Raw genomic sequence first — 15,815 nt, 5'->3', positions numbered from 1 at the left:
ACGTGTGAATACTTCACCCTACGATTAAATATTGAACAAATAATCAAAATAACATTGCATTCATAGCACCAATAAGATCCACTAGACACGACTATACATTGGCACAAGAAATGGTGCAGCTACTGCAAAAAAGGGTTAAAGAAAATGCGAAAACGTTCTACCACTAATCTGTTAAATCCACGATTGATTTGTAAAAGTTTGGTTGCAATGAATTTTGGAGAATAACCATCATGGTAATGAACAAATGACATGATCTAACCATCGAATTGATTGACCGGAGCTAATCACCTCAGCATCTAGTAATGACAAACCTATCTTTCTGCAAAATACTCTGCATCAAATTATAACCAAACTCCAACATCTCTCCCATCTCTGAAATGTAGCATCCGTATGTCTGTTTTACAAGTATTTCAATGGCAGGTGCTCTGACAAACTCAAAGCACTAATACCCCCTCAACAACAATATCCTCAACAACAATATGTTACATGATAGAGAGATTTAGTTAAAATGAAATAGAATAGACGAAATTCGAACCTCGTAAATTAGGTTTAGAAATAGATTACGAGAGAGAATTAGAAAATGGAATGTAAAACAAACCATTGTTTAGCTTAGAGATAAAATAGTTTCAAGAAAAGAATGTGCGTTGACAAGTCTGTTATGAAAAATTCAATTGAAGAATGCAACTATACAAGATAATTTAATAAACATGTTTTTAACATATTGGAAAAATAGGTTACTGGGAATATAGGTTAAAATTCCTTTTGTAAACAAAGGAAAAAGTTTTGGACACGCATTTCCAGAACACGTGAAAGAAGACACATGTTTTAACATGTGTATGACGTCGTGGAAAATGGGAAGTTCTAGATATAGTTAGAAACTTGGGAGAAACTGGAGAGAGTCAGAGAGAGTCTGAGGACGACAGACGACAGTCCAGACATGGACATTCGAACGTCTAGAAGCGAGACGGTCACTTTTGAAACTTAGAATGTGAAGCTTTGAATTCTTGATGATGAAAACCACGGCCGGTCATGAGAAGAAATAAACCCATCATGTATTTTTATAAACGTCGTCTTTGTGTTGTAATTCTACCAAAAGGAAAAGTGAAAATTGTGATTATATGTCTTGTATATCATGTGGTTTAGAATGTCTTTACATACACATCTCACATCTACAATGTGAACTCTACATCTCATATTTACTCTTCTAAGTATAAACATTTTTTATAAATATGAACCTCTTTATAACACGAACAATCTCTCTCTTACAACATATCTCTCTCTAAGACTCTAAGACTCTCACTATTAATAACAACAAGAACAATAATGATAATGAAACCCCTATATAACACAATACCCTCAAAAACCTGACAAGCAACAAAATCATACCCCTTCACTGTAAAGATCTCTCGATGCCGTCAAGCCTTCTACTCAAAAAGCTTTTTCCCTCGGACTGCTGCACCTTGGAATTCCCTCCGGGGCCCCTGCTTCCTGACTATACTGACATGCAGAAATTCAAGTGTAATGTAAACAAACATCTCTCTGCCCAACTCCCTAAATAGCATCCTTCAAATCCTGTCCTAAATAGTAGCCCCTCATTACTAAGTGACCCTGTGTTTGGAGTGAAATGACATTAAAAAAAAAAAATTTCATCACTATAAATACTCTAAGTAAAATCCATATATCTGAAATGTTGTCAGACTTATATTGATGTCAGCAAGTACACTAGTCTGCTAACGGTGACCCAAATCATCATCATCATCATCATCATCATCATCATCATCATCATCATCATCACCACCACCACCACCACCACCACCACCACCACCACCACCACCACCATCATCATCATTGTCATGATCATTGTTATCATTATCATCCTTGTAATCATCAACGTCAACATCGTTGTCGTCGTCGTCATCATCATCATCATCATCGATATCATCATCATCGACATCTTCATTGTCATCATCATTGTCATCATAATCATCATCATCATCGTCGTCGTCGTCGTCATTATCATTTTAAGATGTTCCCACAATCCACATAACCGTCTTTTGTCAACAACTCACACAATGGTTAGACTTTCATGTTTATATATTCTTATTTATTTTCTTTGAATAAATCATTCTGTTCTCATTTTTGTGTTTCAGCTGAGAAAACGCAAGCCACCACCAATTGTACATCATACCCGCTTGATGGTGCCACGTCGGTCATTCATACAACATCCAGTTTCTCTACAATCAACGATTTATCAGAGAGCTCCATCATGACGTCATCTCCAGAAACAGAAACCAAAAACCATATAACTGTATCTACTATCAGAGCTTCACAAACGACGAGTCAACCGGAAGTGATGACAAATCGACTAAAAGAAACGACGTTGACGCATGCGCGAATTGAATTGAACACCATCACTGAAAACATGGAAACGCAGTCGACAAATCCGTGTAAGTTTACACATGCAATGAAGATTATTTCCTTCCTTCTTCCTTTTGTGCGCTTAGCATCAGGCAGAATCTTTTGCGTCTATGGGAATACATTACCGCAAGACTGCTTTCCCGTTGATTACAATTTAGATGCTTTTAAATAAACAGTCTTGTTAAAAACTGCGCCATAAGGCCATAAGTAATAATCAGTTCATATCATTGATCAATATTTGTACTTCCATAATCTTCTTGATCTTTCAGCTGACAATCATTTCAATCTCATTAACCTGTGAGGAAAACAAAAATTTACCAGCTGAAAGGCGATTGAGATGTTTTGAATATCAAACATGTCCATCAGAGAAAATAAAGCAACTTCTGTGATTTTTTTTTTTTGTTGGGACTCATTTGCATATTTATTTATTTATTTTTTGTATTTTCAACCCAAACAAAACACAGTGCCACCTTAATGCAGGGGGCTACTGTCTGGGACATAAATTGCAGTGATACTATGTAGGGAGTTGAGCAGCAAGATATCTGTTTATATTACACTTGAACTTCTGCATGTCAGTACAGTCAGGGAAGCAGGAACCCAGAAGGGAATTCCAAAGATTGGCCTCTTTTTTGAACCCTGTCCGGGATTGACAGATTAATAGCAGATGCACCAGCCCAAATATAACAACAATACTCCATACATGGGCGAATGGTGACCTTGTAGAGGTACAGGATACTTTCAGGTATAAGTAACTTTCTAGCATGGTAGAGAGAGCCCACCTTTGCAACAACCTTGGCAATGCTCTCGATGTATCTGTTCCAACTCATGTTCCCTGTGAACGTTAAGCCGAGAAGTTTGAAAGAAGTACTTTCAGGTAATGTATCTTTAGCCATAACTATTGGTGGTTGAGAAGGTTTTTTGTAATTATTAAAGGAAACAAACTTGGTCTTGGCAGCATTGAATGTGACCATCCATTTTTGAATATACATATATGAATAACTAATTGATATATCCAAGACAATAGCAGACACCCTAGAAAGCAGACGTCAGCCGTAAATGGTTTGTAATATTTAATGGTACTAAGACTAAACTGCTTTCCTTTAACAACTACAAAAAGCTTTTCAACCAACGATTGCCATGACAAATAACATCATAACTGATCCTTTACACTCATCGGCTTAATATTAACAGCAACATGAATTGGAGCAAATACATTGAGAACATTGCCAAGGCTGCTGCAAAGAAGGTGGGCACTCTTCACCATGTTAGAAAATTACTTACGCCAGAAAATATTCTATGCCTCCACAAAGCCACCATTCACATTGAGTATTGTTGGGGTGGTGCATCTATGACTAGTCTCCAAATTGTAGACAAGCTCTAATAAGAGTCAACAATCTAATAGGTCCTGCACTGTCGGCCAAACTTCAACCTTTGTTCCATCACCGCAATGTTGCATCCTTGTGCCTGTTTTGCAAGTACTTCAATGGAATGTGCCCTGATTAACTCATAGCACATGTGCTCTTTTGACTACCAAATAACTGAACAAACAGCATAATCTTACCCCTTCACTGTCGAGGTTCATAGATGTCAGAAAGCCTTCTACTATAACAGGTTCTTCTTTCAGACTGCTAGACTTTGGAATTATCTTTCTGCCTTCTGCTTCTCTGACTGTGTTGACCTGCAGAAGTTTAAATGTAATGTGAATAAACATCTCGCTGCTCAACTCCCTACAGTCCTCTGTTAGACACGACCCTAAATAACAGCTCTTGGGGTGAAAAAGAGTAAAAACGAATACATGTCTGAAAAATGTTAATAAAATAATTTAAATAAAATTGAAAGCAGATTTTGGAGAGACTAAAGTTGTTTTCAATACTAATTTTTATTAATAAAATAGCAAGGAGACCCAACATTATCCGGGATCGAATGAGCATGTTTCACACTTATAATATTTTTATTGTCATAAAAATCAGTGAAATTTCACATTTTCCAATAAAATCGATTGATTTTCAGCTCTAGTCGGTGCACTGGTAGGAAGCTTCACATCTCATCAGTGACTTAATTCACAATACATTGTCGTCTACATTGCACTGTAGAGAACTTACCGCTGATTTTATAAAATTATTTTTTTTATGGATAAAATTAAAGTTTAAAGTGCAAAATTCAAATATCATGGTTCAATTATGCTTTAAAACAGAAACATTTATTTTGAACACGCCCCTGTCATATGAAAGAACATACTATTGATTTCATACACCAGCTCCTTCTGATTGTGCGATGATAAAACTTCTCAAATGCACTTGTGATGTTAGGCTGTGTAAGGGTGTTACCTTTGGTAAAAATTGGAAGGTTTTTTTCTTTAATTGGATTTCTTCGATTATCGATTTTCAATAGTTATTATTCCGACACTCACACACCCTTAATACTTGACACTTTTAATGACTAATACAAAAATGATTATCATCTTAAGAATCAGTTGATTTTTTTTCCGTTTCATTTTTTTTTGTCTTTGTCTCTTCTTATGTCTCATGGTGAATTGTTTTCTCTTTTGTTCATCAGGTGAAGCAGATGTTCCAACTGGATCGATTGGATTTGTTAGCGTCGAACCAATGACTGGATCATCTGATTCGTCAGTGAACGTCCACTCAAGCCCTTCCACCTCTTTTGTTGTTGGAATTGTGGCTGGAATTATTGGCTTTCTCATTTTTATTGTCAGCATGGTCATTTTTGTTGTGATATCGGTCCGTCGATCGAAGACGTCAAAAACAAATATCAGTAAAGAATTGCAGTCAAATCCAGCATTTGAAGCCGAATAAGAGAGATAGCGGGGGGCGGGGGAAAGAAGGAAACACACACACACACACACACACACACACACACACACACACACACACACACACACACACACACACATATATATACATATACGTAAATGTAAATACATATATATATATATATATATATATATATATATATATATATATATATATGTTTCAATGGAATCTCAATTCTTTTGGTCGCTTCTTTTTTGGTCTGGTGAGGTACGTCTCTCTAAATTGAGATTCCACTGAAACATGTATGTACATATGTAGCCAATAATTTTTGTATAATAAACATACTATATATATATATATATATATATATATATATATATATATAGAGAGAGAGAGAGAGAGAGAGAGAGAGAGAGAATTTTTCACGTGGATTGTCAGTTTACATAGATATTGCGAGTCTAATTCCCGGCTCCACTTCAACAATATAACTAGGAAAAGCATATTACCTGAAAAAGGCCGGAAAGTATAACGGTCAGCTATGCCATTAACGCTGAGAACAATAACTGTAAATAATGTATATTAAAACAATGCAATTATTTACGTATGAAAAACATCGTGCATATCTCCAGTTCAATAAATAATAATAATAATAAAATAATTTTAAGAATAAAATAATAATAATAATAATAATAATAAAAATAAAATAATAATAATAAAAATAATTATATAAATATTATCAATAATAATAATAATATAAATAATAATAAAAATAATTAAAAATAATTTAAATAATAATTTAAATAATAATAATAATAATAATAATAATTTAAATAATAATAATAATAATAATAATAATAATAATAATAATTTAAATAATAATAATAATAATAATTTAAATATAAATAATAATAATAAAAAAATAATTAAAAATAATTTAAATAATAATAATAATAATAATAATAATAATAATTTAAATAATAATAATAATAATAATAATAATAATAATAATAATAATAATAATAATAATAATAATAAGCAGAAATACAGAAGATTTTTTATGATGTATGTGCCTGTCACAAAATGAAGATGCTATAAAAAACATGTAAATTGGTTAAGTGATTTTATTTTTTAACAAAAAAAAAAAAATAAATCAAATTTTATGAGTAAGTAAAAAGGAACTGTCTCACGTTGCCATCTTAAAAAATGTCCCAATAATTCAAATTTTCAAGATCAGCCTTGTAATGCTAACGATTTCACATTAATCACTTAAAATCGTTTAAAAATGATTTTCTTTATGTAAAAAAAAAAAAACACTCAATAAATTAATGTGGTTTTTGAAATATGAAATTTTCATTGTGCGGCGGGTACGTACAACATGAAAATTATTCTGTATTTTTTTAAAATTCGGTTGAACTGTGGACGTGCACCAAAAAAATCTACAAGTGATAAAAAAATTTATTTATTATTTATGAGGTCAACCTGAATGATAATAGAAGCATCTGACTAGTTTGATGAGAATTGTGTTTATTTTTCCACTTTAGAACCACCAATTATCAAGACCCATAAGCCACTAGAGGATAAGGGTTAATGAATGTCAAGTGGTAATATAGTAATCGTTAATGTTGTACATTGGGGAGAATTTGATTATTTGTGGAAACAGTTCAAGAAGCATTTGTTTACATTGGACTTGACGGCTACCATGTTGTGTTCAACTGGGAAGCAGGACAACGGAACAATGTTCCACAACAGTTCTGGGAAAGAAACTTTGTTCATGGAATTTGCGTTTAGATTTAGGCACAGATAGAGAGTGGGGAAAATCGTATATAGTGGTTGTAGCTAGTCGAGTCTTTTGTGAAAATTTGGCAAAGAGAAATGATAGATTGGAGTTCAGTCGACTGCTACGTTTCATTAATTTGTTCATAAATAACATTGATGAGTACACCAATTGAAAAGATAATTTTGATTCGCTGTAAAAAAAAAAAAACAACAAAAAACAACATATTTTTAAGTCAAAAAGAAACAAAAACAAATGCACCGGAAGTAGTTTTTATTTTTGCTTTCATTTTTGGAAGAGTTATACTAGTGGGAAGGGAAGACAATTCCAAATTAATGTTTGTTTTCTAATTTTTTTTCTGATAATTCCAAACAATTTCAATAAAGTAACAAAATATTACAACAGAAAACATTAAAAAACGTCTATTGAATTTAATTAAAACTGTTTAAAAGAATTCAACATTCATCAGCCAACTTTGAATTCACGATTTTTATACAGAGAATTCGCTCTACATTTTTGAACACACTCTGTCACGTGACAAATCTCTGGTTCTAATTGTTTACTCTCTTTCTTTCTCTGGTTCATTTCAATATGCTCTTTTCAGCACTTCCTAAAGCTAGCAAGTTTTAACATGAAAGTGTTAACTCAAAAAACTTTTGACCAATGGAAATCTTTCAAAACTCCATAAAGTAACACCTACATGTGAAAATAATAAGTCAGTGTTAACTCAGAAATCCCCATGAAACCTCATCAACAAAAAAAGTCTTTGACAAATTTCACCAGCCGCACCTAGAAGACACCAGAACTCTGTTTATCCCCAACCCTGGCGGATGGGTGGTGTGGCTAGGGGTGAAGCAAGTCAGAAAAGAAAAAAAAAACCTCAATGTCTCACGTATCCAGCTTTCATCAACTCGCACACATCTATACCCACACTAACAAGAACAAGGTAAACCAACACACATACACAATGCCACGCTGCCAAATACTCGCATGCACATATTATTCATGCTATGAACATATTGACTCATGACTTTTTTTACCAAACACATGTTTGTCTTTTGTATAAAAATGTTTTGTTATAAAGTTTCATATTTCTCTAATTTTTCATTAATAAAACTTTGTTTATGTTTTTAGGTAGCATTTACTAACTAGTGACGTGTTCTATTCTTTTAAATTTGTTCCATTTTATTTTCATTTTTATGCACTTTCAATAACTTTTATAACCAATTTTATATTAATTGTCGTCGTGGTTCTTGGCAATACGCAAAGGCGTATTCGCCGTCAAAAATTGCCTCTACCAAAGCCAGGGACCACATCACAAATTCCATACACCTGTTTCGACATTCCTTGTCATAACTGAGTACATTTTAATCATTTGGAAAAACGTGGCCTACCCTATGACATTGTGTGAGACTAGGAAAGGCTCCCACAATACATTAACTCAACTCACTAAAACATTTACTAAACTGGGGTTTCCCAAACTTTTTCTCAGCAACCCTCTCTAGAACGCTAGGATACCTACTACCGCCCCTTTCCTACATGCAACCTTACATAATAATGTTAGTAGTAGTAGTAGTAGTGGTAGTAGGGGTATTACATAATTAAAGTGAAAATAAATAAATAAATATTCATATAATTTATTCAACAAAATTTTATACTGTCGATCGAATAGGTACAATAACAACTATAAATCAAGTGGGTCAATTAATAAATCATAATATAAGCATATTAGATAAGCTGTCTTTTTATTTAAAGGACGGAAATTGTCTGACTGTCTATTTGCTTTTTACACTTAAGAAAAACTAAAATAAATTGATTTTCTTTTAAACTAAAAAAAAATTTTAATCAAAGTAAAAAAAAAAGGGGTGTGTCTTATCAGAACGTACAACCAGTTAAACTATTTATCTTTTCATTCTAATTTTAGTTTTAAAAAGGGGAGATAATCGAGTTGTGTACTTTCACTTCAACAATCTCTTCACCCATTTCCTATTTAAAGTTATACTTAACAAAGGGTTTCCCAATATTTTTTAATAAACGCACCCCTAGGACACTCAGATACCTACAACCGCCCTCCCCCTTTCCTTACATGCATCTTTACATAATAATGTTAGTAGAAGTGGTAGCAAATAATTAAAATGAAAATAAATAAATAAATATTCATATAATTTATTCAACAAAATTCTACTCTGTCGATCGAATAGGAAAAATAACAATAAATCAAGTGGGTCGATTAATAAATCATAGCTGTAAGAGTATCTTGTGTAGGAGACGGTGAGACTCGTCGTGGGCGACGAAGCGTTTCACTGAAGAACCACGGCAACACACAGCAAACCAACAAACAATGACAGCCACGGCGCGAAGGCAACTAACAAAGCTCAGCTGACTGCACGAATAGAAACGGAACCCAACGGTCACTGTACTGATCGCCACGAACGTCAGAACCCGACTGCCTCGCACCTCCAATGGACCGATTTTTATTACTCAAGATGGCCTAGCTAATTTGCATCCCCGCGAGATCTCGCGCGATCCTGCGAGATTCCGTCTCTAATAAAAGCAGGCAGGCACCATCTTGAAACTCTTTCTTCCGCTGCCCCGACCACAGGATCAGCCACCACCCCACACGCCAGGCACACACGGACCCTCTTGCGCCGAGGGCTACGGTTAGTCTCACACTCCCCCCTGGTCTCCAGATCACATACGTGACACGGCGGACGTGGCCGTTTGATTCGAGCACTCCTGCGGAGGGGTATTGCCGGGACTTCCTCATCGGAGCTCTCAGAAGTGGCATCGGAAGCATCAGCATCAGCATTAGAGCTCGCAGTTGAGTCATCAGGTCCATGGGGCACAGGTTGGATCCATCGCTCATCGTCGGATGACTCGCTCCTTCCACTGCTCGCAGTTGAGTCACCAGGTTCGTGGGGCACGGGTTGGATCCATCGCTCATCGTCGGATGACTCGCTACTTCCACTGCTTGCCGATTGGTCAGCGCTTAGAGCGGGCCGGACATCCCTTACGTGGCGCGGAGTATCATCGACTAGTATGGCCTGTTCACTGATGACGCCGGTGACCCGCCCCCTCCAAAAGCTGCTGGTGCACCGGCCGCCGGGTGGCTTCACCCAGACGGTGTCTCCCACTTGGTACGTCCCCTGGGGTTCTCGTTGGTCGGGTAGACACACTTCAACGTCCTTGACGCGCACGTGGTAGTGATGAATCGCATCAGCGGGCGCACTGCCGCCAGTCACGGTGTCCTTAGGCGTTGTGTTGTATCTGTAAACCGCCTCCGCGATCGTACACTTCTTCCTGGCCGCGATCCTCTTAACGGTTCGGTGGCATCGCTCCGCTATGCCGTTGCCGCTCGGCACATACGCGCATCGGTGTCGAAGGCGGATCCCCCAGTTGTCCATAAAATGCCTAAATTCCCTGCTGCAGAACACCGTGTCGTTATCCGTGAGGATCTCCTCAGGCGGCCCCCTTTCGTAGAATATGGATTCCAATTCGTGGATGACACTGGTGGAATCCTGCCTTGCCAATTGGCGCCAAATCGCGAACCTCGTTGGCCCGCAGTCTATCAGCGTGAGGAAGTGTTGGCTGCCGTAGTGGGTTATATCCATACCCAACCGACTCCAAGTCGCGTCCACTCCCAGCTGTCCTTTCCGCCATCTGGCTGGGGCGGGGTCGATGGACTGGCACGTTTGGCACTCCCTGACCACTGCTCTTACTGCGCTTTTTGGTATTGATGGTCTAGCCAACTTCACAAAGTAGTAGGTCCGTTGCACTCCGGGGTGCCCACTGTCGTGATGTATCTTCCTGATTTCGTCCTCCTCGACGGAGGCAGCACATAGAGGCAATGGCTTAGCTTCTTTCTTCATAGCCTCATACCATCTCCGTGGTACCCGAGTGAGCTTTTCGGCGAGGTTGTAGTCCGAGGTGACGAGCACTACGTCTACGGACAGGTTGTACTCCGTCACCAGTTTTTTCACAGTCTCGAGGCTCCGTCTTATCAGCATTTCGCTGGCTGCCTTGGTGCGTGCCCTGGCCTTGCTCATGAGTGTGTCCGACACCCAGTGGTGCACACAAAGTGAGTCAGTGTGCACACGCAGTTTCTTCACTTCCCATTGAAGTGCCAGGTTAATGCCCTTTATTACAGCGTCGAGTTCTGCCAGGTTGATATGGGCAGCATCATTCGCCGGTCGCAGCCAGCAGGCATCCTCAACTACGGCCCCATCTTTCTCCAAAACTACACCGATCGCTAGAGAACTTGCGTCCACCCACACGCTCAGTTCGTCTCCCTGCACGCACCAGTCCCCTGTGGCGGGGTCATTCTTTTTCACACTAGCGACGGTCTCCTTTAACATTCGAACCAATAGTTCGTCGGTTATCTCATCGTCCCAGCCTTTGCTGACCGCATTTGCCCTCCTTTTTATGACGCCTGTCGCTGCACGAACCCATCCGCATACTGGAAGGTGCCCCACAAGTTTCCCGCACAGGGAGAACACGGCACGTCTTGTGTAAACGTCGGGTACGTCGGGAACTGCGGTTCCACGCCTCCACTTCAGGATCCCTCGCTCCTCTTGAACGCTCAAGCCCAATACGCGGGCACCATCCTCAAGCCGCTCAGAGTCCTTGCAGTTTAGACCAAACTCGGCAAGTTTGGATCTTACGCGTGAAGAGGACACGATATCTTCGTTCACGTATATATCGTCAATATACGCCGATGTTCCCTTTCTGATCCATTCTTCTTGTGACAACACGGCATTGACGATAGCCTTCATTATCTGGGGTGCTACGTTTAGCCCAAATCCGAGTCGCGTAAGACAGTATCTCTTCCCGGAAAACATCACTGTCTGGAAAGGCTACATCGCCTCGCCGATCCGGACCTGCAAGTATGCTTTTCTCAAGTCCAGTAGGGACACATTGGACCCCTGCCGGCGCCACTCTCGCAGCTTGCTGGCACAGACGTCGGCGTCCGCTGTGAACGCATCAACGTGCGCATTCAACTCACGGTAGTCCATTACCGGCCTCACCTTTGACTTGTTAGGTTGGGCAACTGCCATCAGCGGTATCAGGCCCTTGGGGGGTCCAAGTTTGTCGTAGGGGTATGGAATCAGCCAACCGTTCTTAATCCATTCACGGAGCTCGCTTTCGTATGCAGGCCTTATCTGGTCGGGCATACGGTACTCTGCCACTTTGTTTTGTAGTTTGGCCGGTTCCTTGTCTTCTGACCACCTCCAAGTGGCGGTCCACGCCTTCTGTTGGTCGTCGAATTCCGCACTGAAGTCCGGCTGGTCGACTCTTAGTGCTGCGCACACCGGGGGCCTATCCTGAAACTCTACAACGCCAGCGCGCATTATGCGCACGCCGCCCAGGGCTTTGATGGCATCGTAGCCTAGCAACAGGTCGAAACTCAGCGGCTTTTCGCGTGTCACCAGCGCTTCGACGTTGGCCGAGTTCCCAGTTCTTGTGCGAATGTGTACCACACCCACGCCGCAACACATTCGTATTTTTCCAGTGATGGTAGTTATCCTGACGTTCTTCTTTTTCCACGCCCGACAGAAGTCCGCACACACTATGGTGCGGGAGCAACCGGAATCAAGGAGGGCTGAACATAACGTGTCATTAACTCGGACCTGAATGACAGGGAGCGCCTTGTTTATTTTCTGTTCGGGGAAGAGGTCGGCACTGGCACCTTGTCCCCGTCCCCGTTTCCCGCACAGTCTCTGGCCATGTGCCCAGTCTTGTTACAGCGGTAGCAGCGAACAGCCGTCGACCGCCTTCTACAATTTCTTGCCATGTGGCCCCGCCCGTTGCATCTGTAGCAGATGACATCACCTTGCGGGCTGGGTCCCTGAGACGGTCCTTCGCCACTTGGTGGGGCCTGTGCGACGGCGACTACCGGTTCCTGCACCGTCGAGTTATCCTTCATTATTGTCCTGGCTCTGTCCACTAGGTCACTCAGCGGTAGTGAGGACATGGTAGAGGTTGCTCGCAGGAGCTGCTTTGCTCCAGCGGGGAGTCCTGACAGGAATTTGTAGGCTAGGGCTCTCTCGGGAAGACCGCCAAACAACACCGTCAGCTTCTTAAGTTCGGCGAGATACACGTCCACAGTTTCGCCCAAGCGTATAGACCTCGTCTCAAACTGCTCCCATGCAGTGGCGGGGTCAGTGGCGAACGCCCTGTACAACGCCGCCTTGATACTCGAGTAGTCACACTTCTCCTCAGCGCTGAGTTGCTGATATACAGCAAAGCCCCGCCAGTCAGCCGCAGAGGAATCACGCGCTCGACATTTTTCACGCCGGACAACTGACAATGTAACTCGACCTTCTCAACCCAGCTGAGTACCGGGTCGGATCCGTCGAATTCCGGTATCAACTTTAGATCGAACCTATCCACCATTGAAGAAAAGAAAACCAAGTTCGGAGTGGGGAGGCCGAAATAGCTTGTAAGAGTATCTTGTGTAGGAGACGGTGAGACTCGTCGTGGGCGACGAAGCGTTTCACTGAAGAACCACGGCAACACACAGCAAACCAACAAACAATGACAGCCACGGCGCGAAGGCAACTAACAAAGCTCAGCTGACTGCACGAATAGAAACGGAACCCAACGGTCACTGTACTGATCGCCACGAACGTCAGAACCCGACTGCCTCGCACCTCCAATGGACCGATTTTTATTACTCAAGATGGCCTAGCTAATTTGCATCCCCGCGAGATCTCGCGCGATCCTGCGAGATTCCGTCTCTAATAAAAGCAGGCAGGCGCCATCTTGAAACTCTTTCTTCCGCTGCCCCGACCACAGGATCAGCCACCACCCCACACGCCAGGCACACACGGACCCTCTTGCGCCGAGGGCTACGGTTAGTCTCACAATAGCATTGCTAAATAAAATAAAAATCAGAATAATAATCGCAGAAATCAATGTGTAGATTGTTGTTGTTGATCAGCAACAAATTTTGGAATATTTGGTTCCATATTTGATAGGAAAAGTCTTAGATCGCCATGTTTCACTACATTCATTTGGTTTCTATTTCCATGACCCATTCGATAAATGAGATGGACTTGTTTAAAATGTGAATCAGAAATCAATCAAATTCAGGAAACACTTAAAAAGCTTTGTCAACATTACGAGATATGATTCTTGAATTGATGTTTCCAATTAAAAAAAGTGTGATACAATCGATTTTCACGTGAATTGTGAATCCCAAAGAAAATGGGCTGAGAGAAACACCCAGTAATATTACTAGAAGCTCTCAATTCTTCACCCCTCGACTCAAAGAATCTCAAGGACCCCTTTATATGATAAATTTGGCCATCACCTACCCGAAGTCTAGTAACGCTCCCGTGGTGGGTAGTATGGACCCCGTTGGGAAACTCCGGATTAGAAGATCAAAATGTAGCATCTGTTCAGATACTACCCCCCTCCCTCCTCTCTCTCTCTCTCTCTCTCTCTCTCTCTCTCTCTGTCTTTCTTGTCAGTGAATGAGAAATTATTTTAGATTGAAACACTCTTTTATATTTTGTACCCAGAATCCAGAATGACCCCTTTGGAGAACTAGATGTTCCCGACACTGAAAATCGATAATGCGTCTAACACTGCCCTTGTGGGGAGGCAAGTAGGTGCTTGTTAAGATACAGTCAACAAATCGATTTTTAAAAATATATCATTTTAAGCAAAAACATTATGACGTATTTAATTGTCAAATCGCAAATAGTAATATATCCCAAAATTACGAAAAATCATCGAGTGGAAATTTATTCTAGTTAAAAGTCATTTTTATGGAAAATTTGGGTAAAATCGCATTTTTCTTAGACGTTATAAAGCGGGCAGTAGAAGGCTATACACAGGGGACATAACTCTGAAACGAATATTTGTTATGGCTGCAATATTTGTTGTCTGTAGCGAAAAACTTTTTTTTTTTTACTAAAAGCACAAAAGCAGTTGTTCTACACAATGAATTTTCGTAATTTTTGGAAATTTTTTCGACATGACAAGTAAGTATGTAATATTGTTTTTGCTTAAAACGTTATATTAAAAAAAATCGATTTGTCGACTATATCCTAACAAGTGCCGGCAAATAAATAGAGATAAACGACTGCAGTATAGACGACAAAACCATTCCAGCTTGAAAATTCTTCTCTGCACTCTGCACCGTGAATCTGCCAAACTGAACTTGCCACACCTATCGACCATGCTGACCTCTTGTTTTCAACTTTCAATCAATTCTAAGGTTATTCTCTGTCAATCATCCAGATTCAGCAATTCTAGATTAAAAAAAAAATGTTCTTTACATTTTATAATGCTCAAATAAATAATTTCTAACACAAAATAACCGAACATGAAACATATTATAATCTGGTAGAAGGCCAATGAAATGGAGAGCTGATGAGGATTGACTCGTGTTACATGGAAACACAATTTGCAACATTTCTGCTTTTTTTCTTCAATTTTCTTATGATTTTATTCTAGCTAGGAATGGGGCATCCTACTAGATGCCAGACATTCACTCGCTCTCTCATACATTCCAACCGAGAGATCAATTTAAGACTCTAACTGTCCATTTAAGTGCAATTTTTGGTATCTGTTTTGCTTGGTACGGACAAAAATAAACAAATAATGATAGGGAGATATAGTTTTGAAAGCCGATTTATCATAATCTTTTTGTAGGTTTCCGACTATTTTCTGATTGTATTTAAAAGATTAAGGTTAATTTCCAAAGGAAAAAATATTTGTACACGTGAAAGAAAAAGTTATGACAAACATTTTTGCAGCAGGCTAACCAATTTAGCTAAATTTTGAAGTTTAATAATTTCATTGTAAAAACCCTTTGAAAGATAAATAAATTTTTCTGGGTTTAT

General features: G+C 39.6%; 1 protein-coding gene across 1 annotated transcript in view; it reads left to right on the top strand.

Annotated features, from left to right (window-relative positions):
• The window catches only part of LOC145243774 (uncharacterized), a 35,251-nt gene extending 29,947 nt beyond the window's left edge, over positions 1-5,304 (top strand). Inside the window, exons 5-6 of the mRNA XM_080106815.1 lie at positions 2,151-2,447; positions 4,975-5,304. Of these exons, the coding sequence (XP_079962941.1) occupies positions 2,151-2,447; positions 4,975-5,231 (554 nt within the window). The 3' untranslated portion in view covers positions 5,232-5,304. The remainder of the gene's footprint in view (positions 1-2,150; positions 2,448-4,974) is intronic.
• Positions 5,305-15,815: the final 10,511 nt, after the last annotated feature.

This window comes from Euprymna scolopes, chromosome 22 (assembly GCF_053919585.1).
Source record: "Euprymna scolopes isolate OS-2025 chromosome 22, ASM5391958v1, whole genome shotgun sequence".
In the NCBI taxonomy this organism is placed as follows: Eukaryota; Metazoa; Mollusca; class Cephalopoda; order Sepiida; family Sepiolidae; genus Euprymna; species Euprymna scolopes.
Note: the sequence above shows the minus strand (reverse complement) of the source record. Positions and strands in the feature narration are given on the sequence as shown.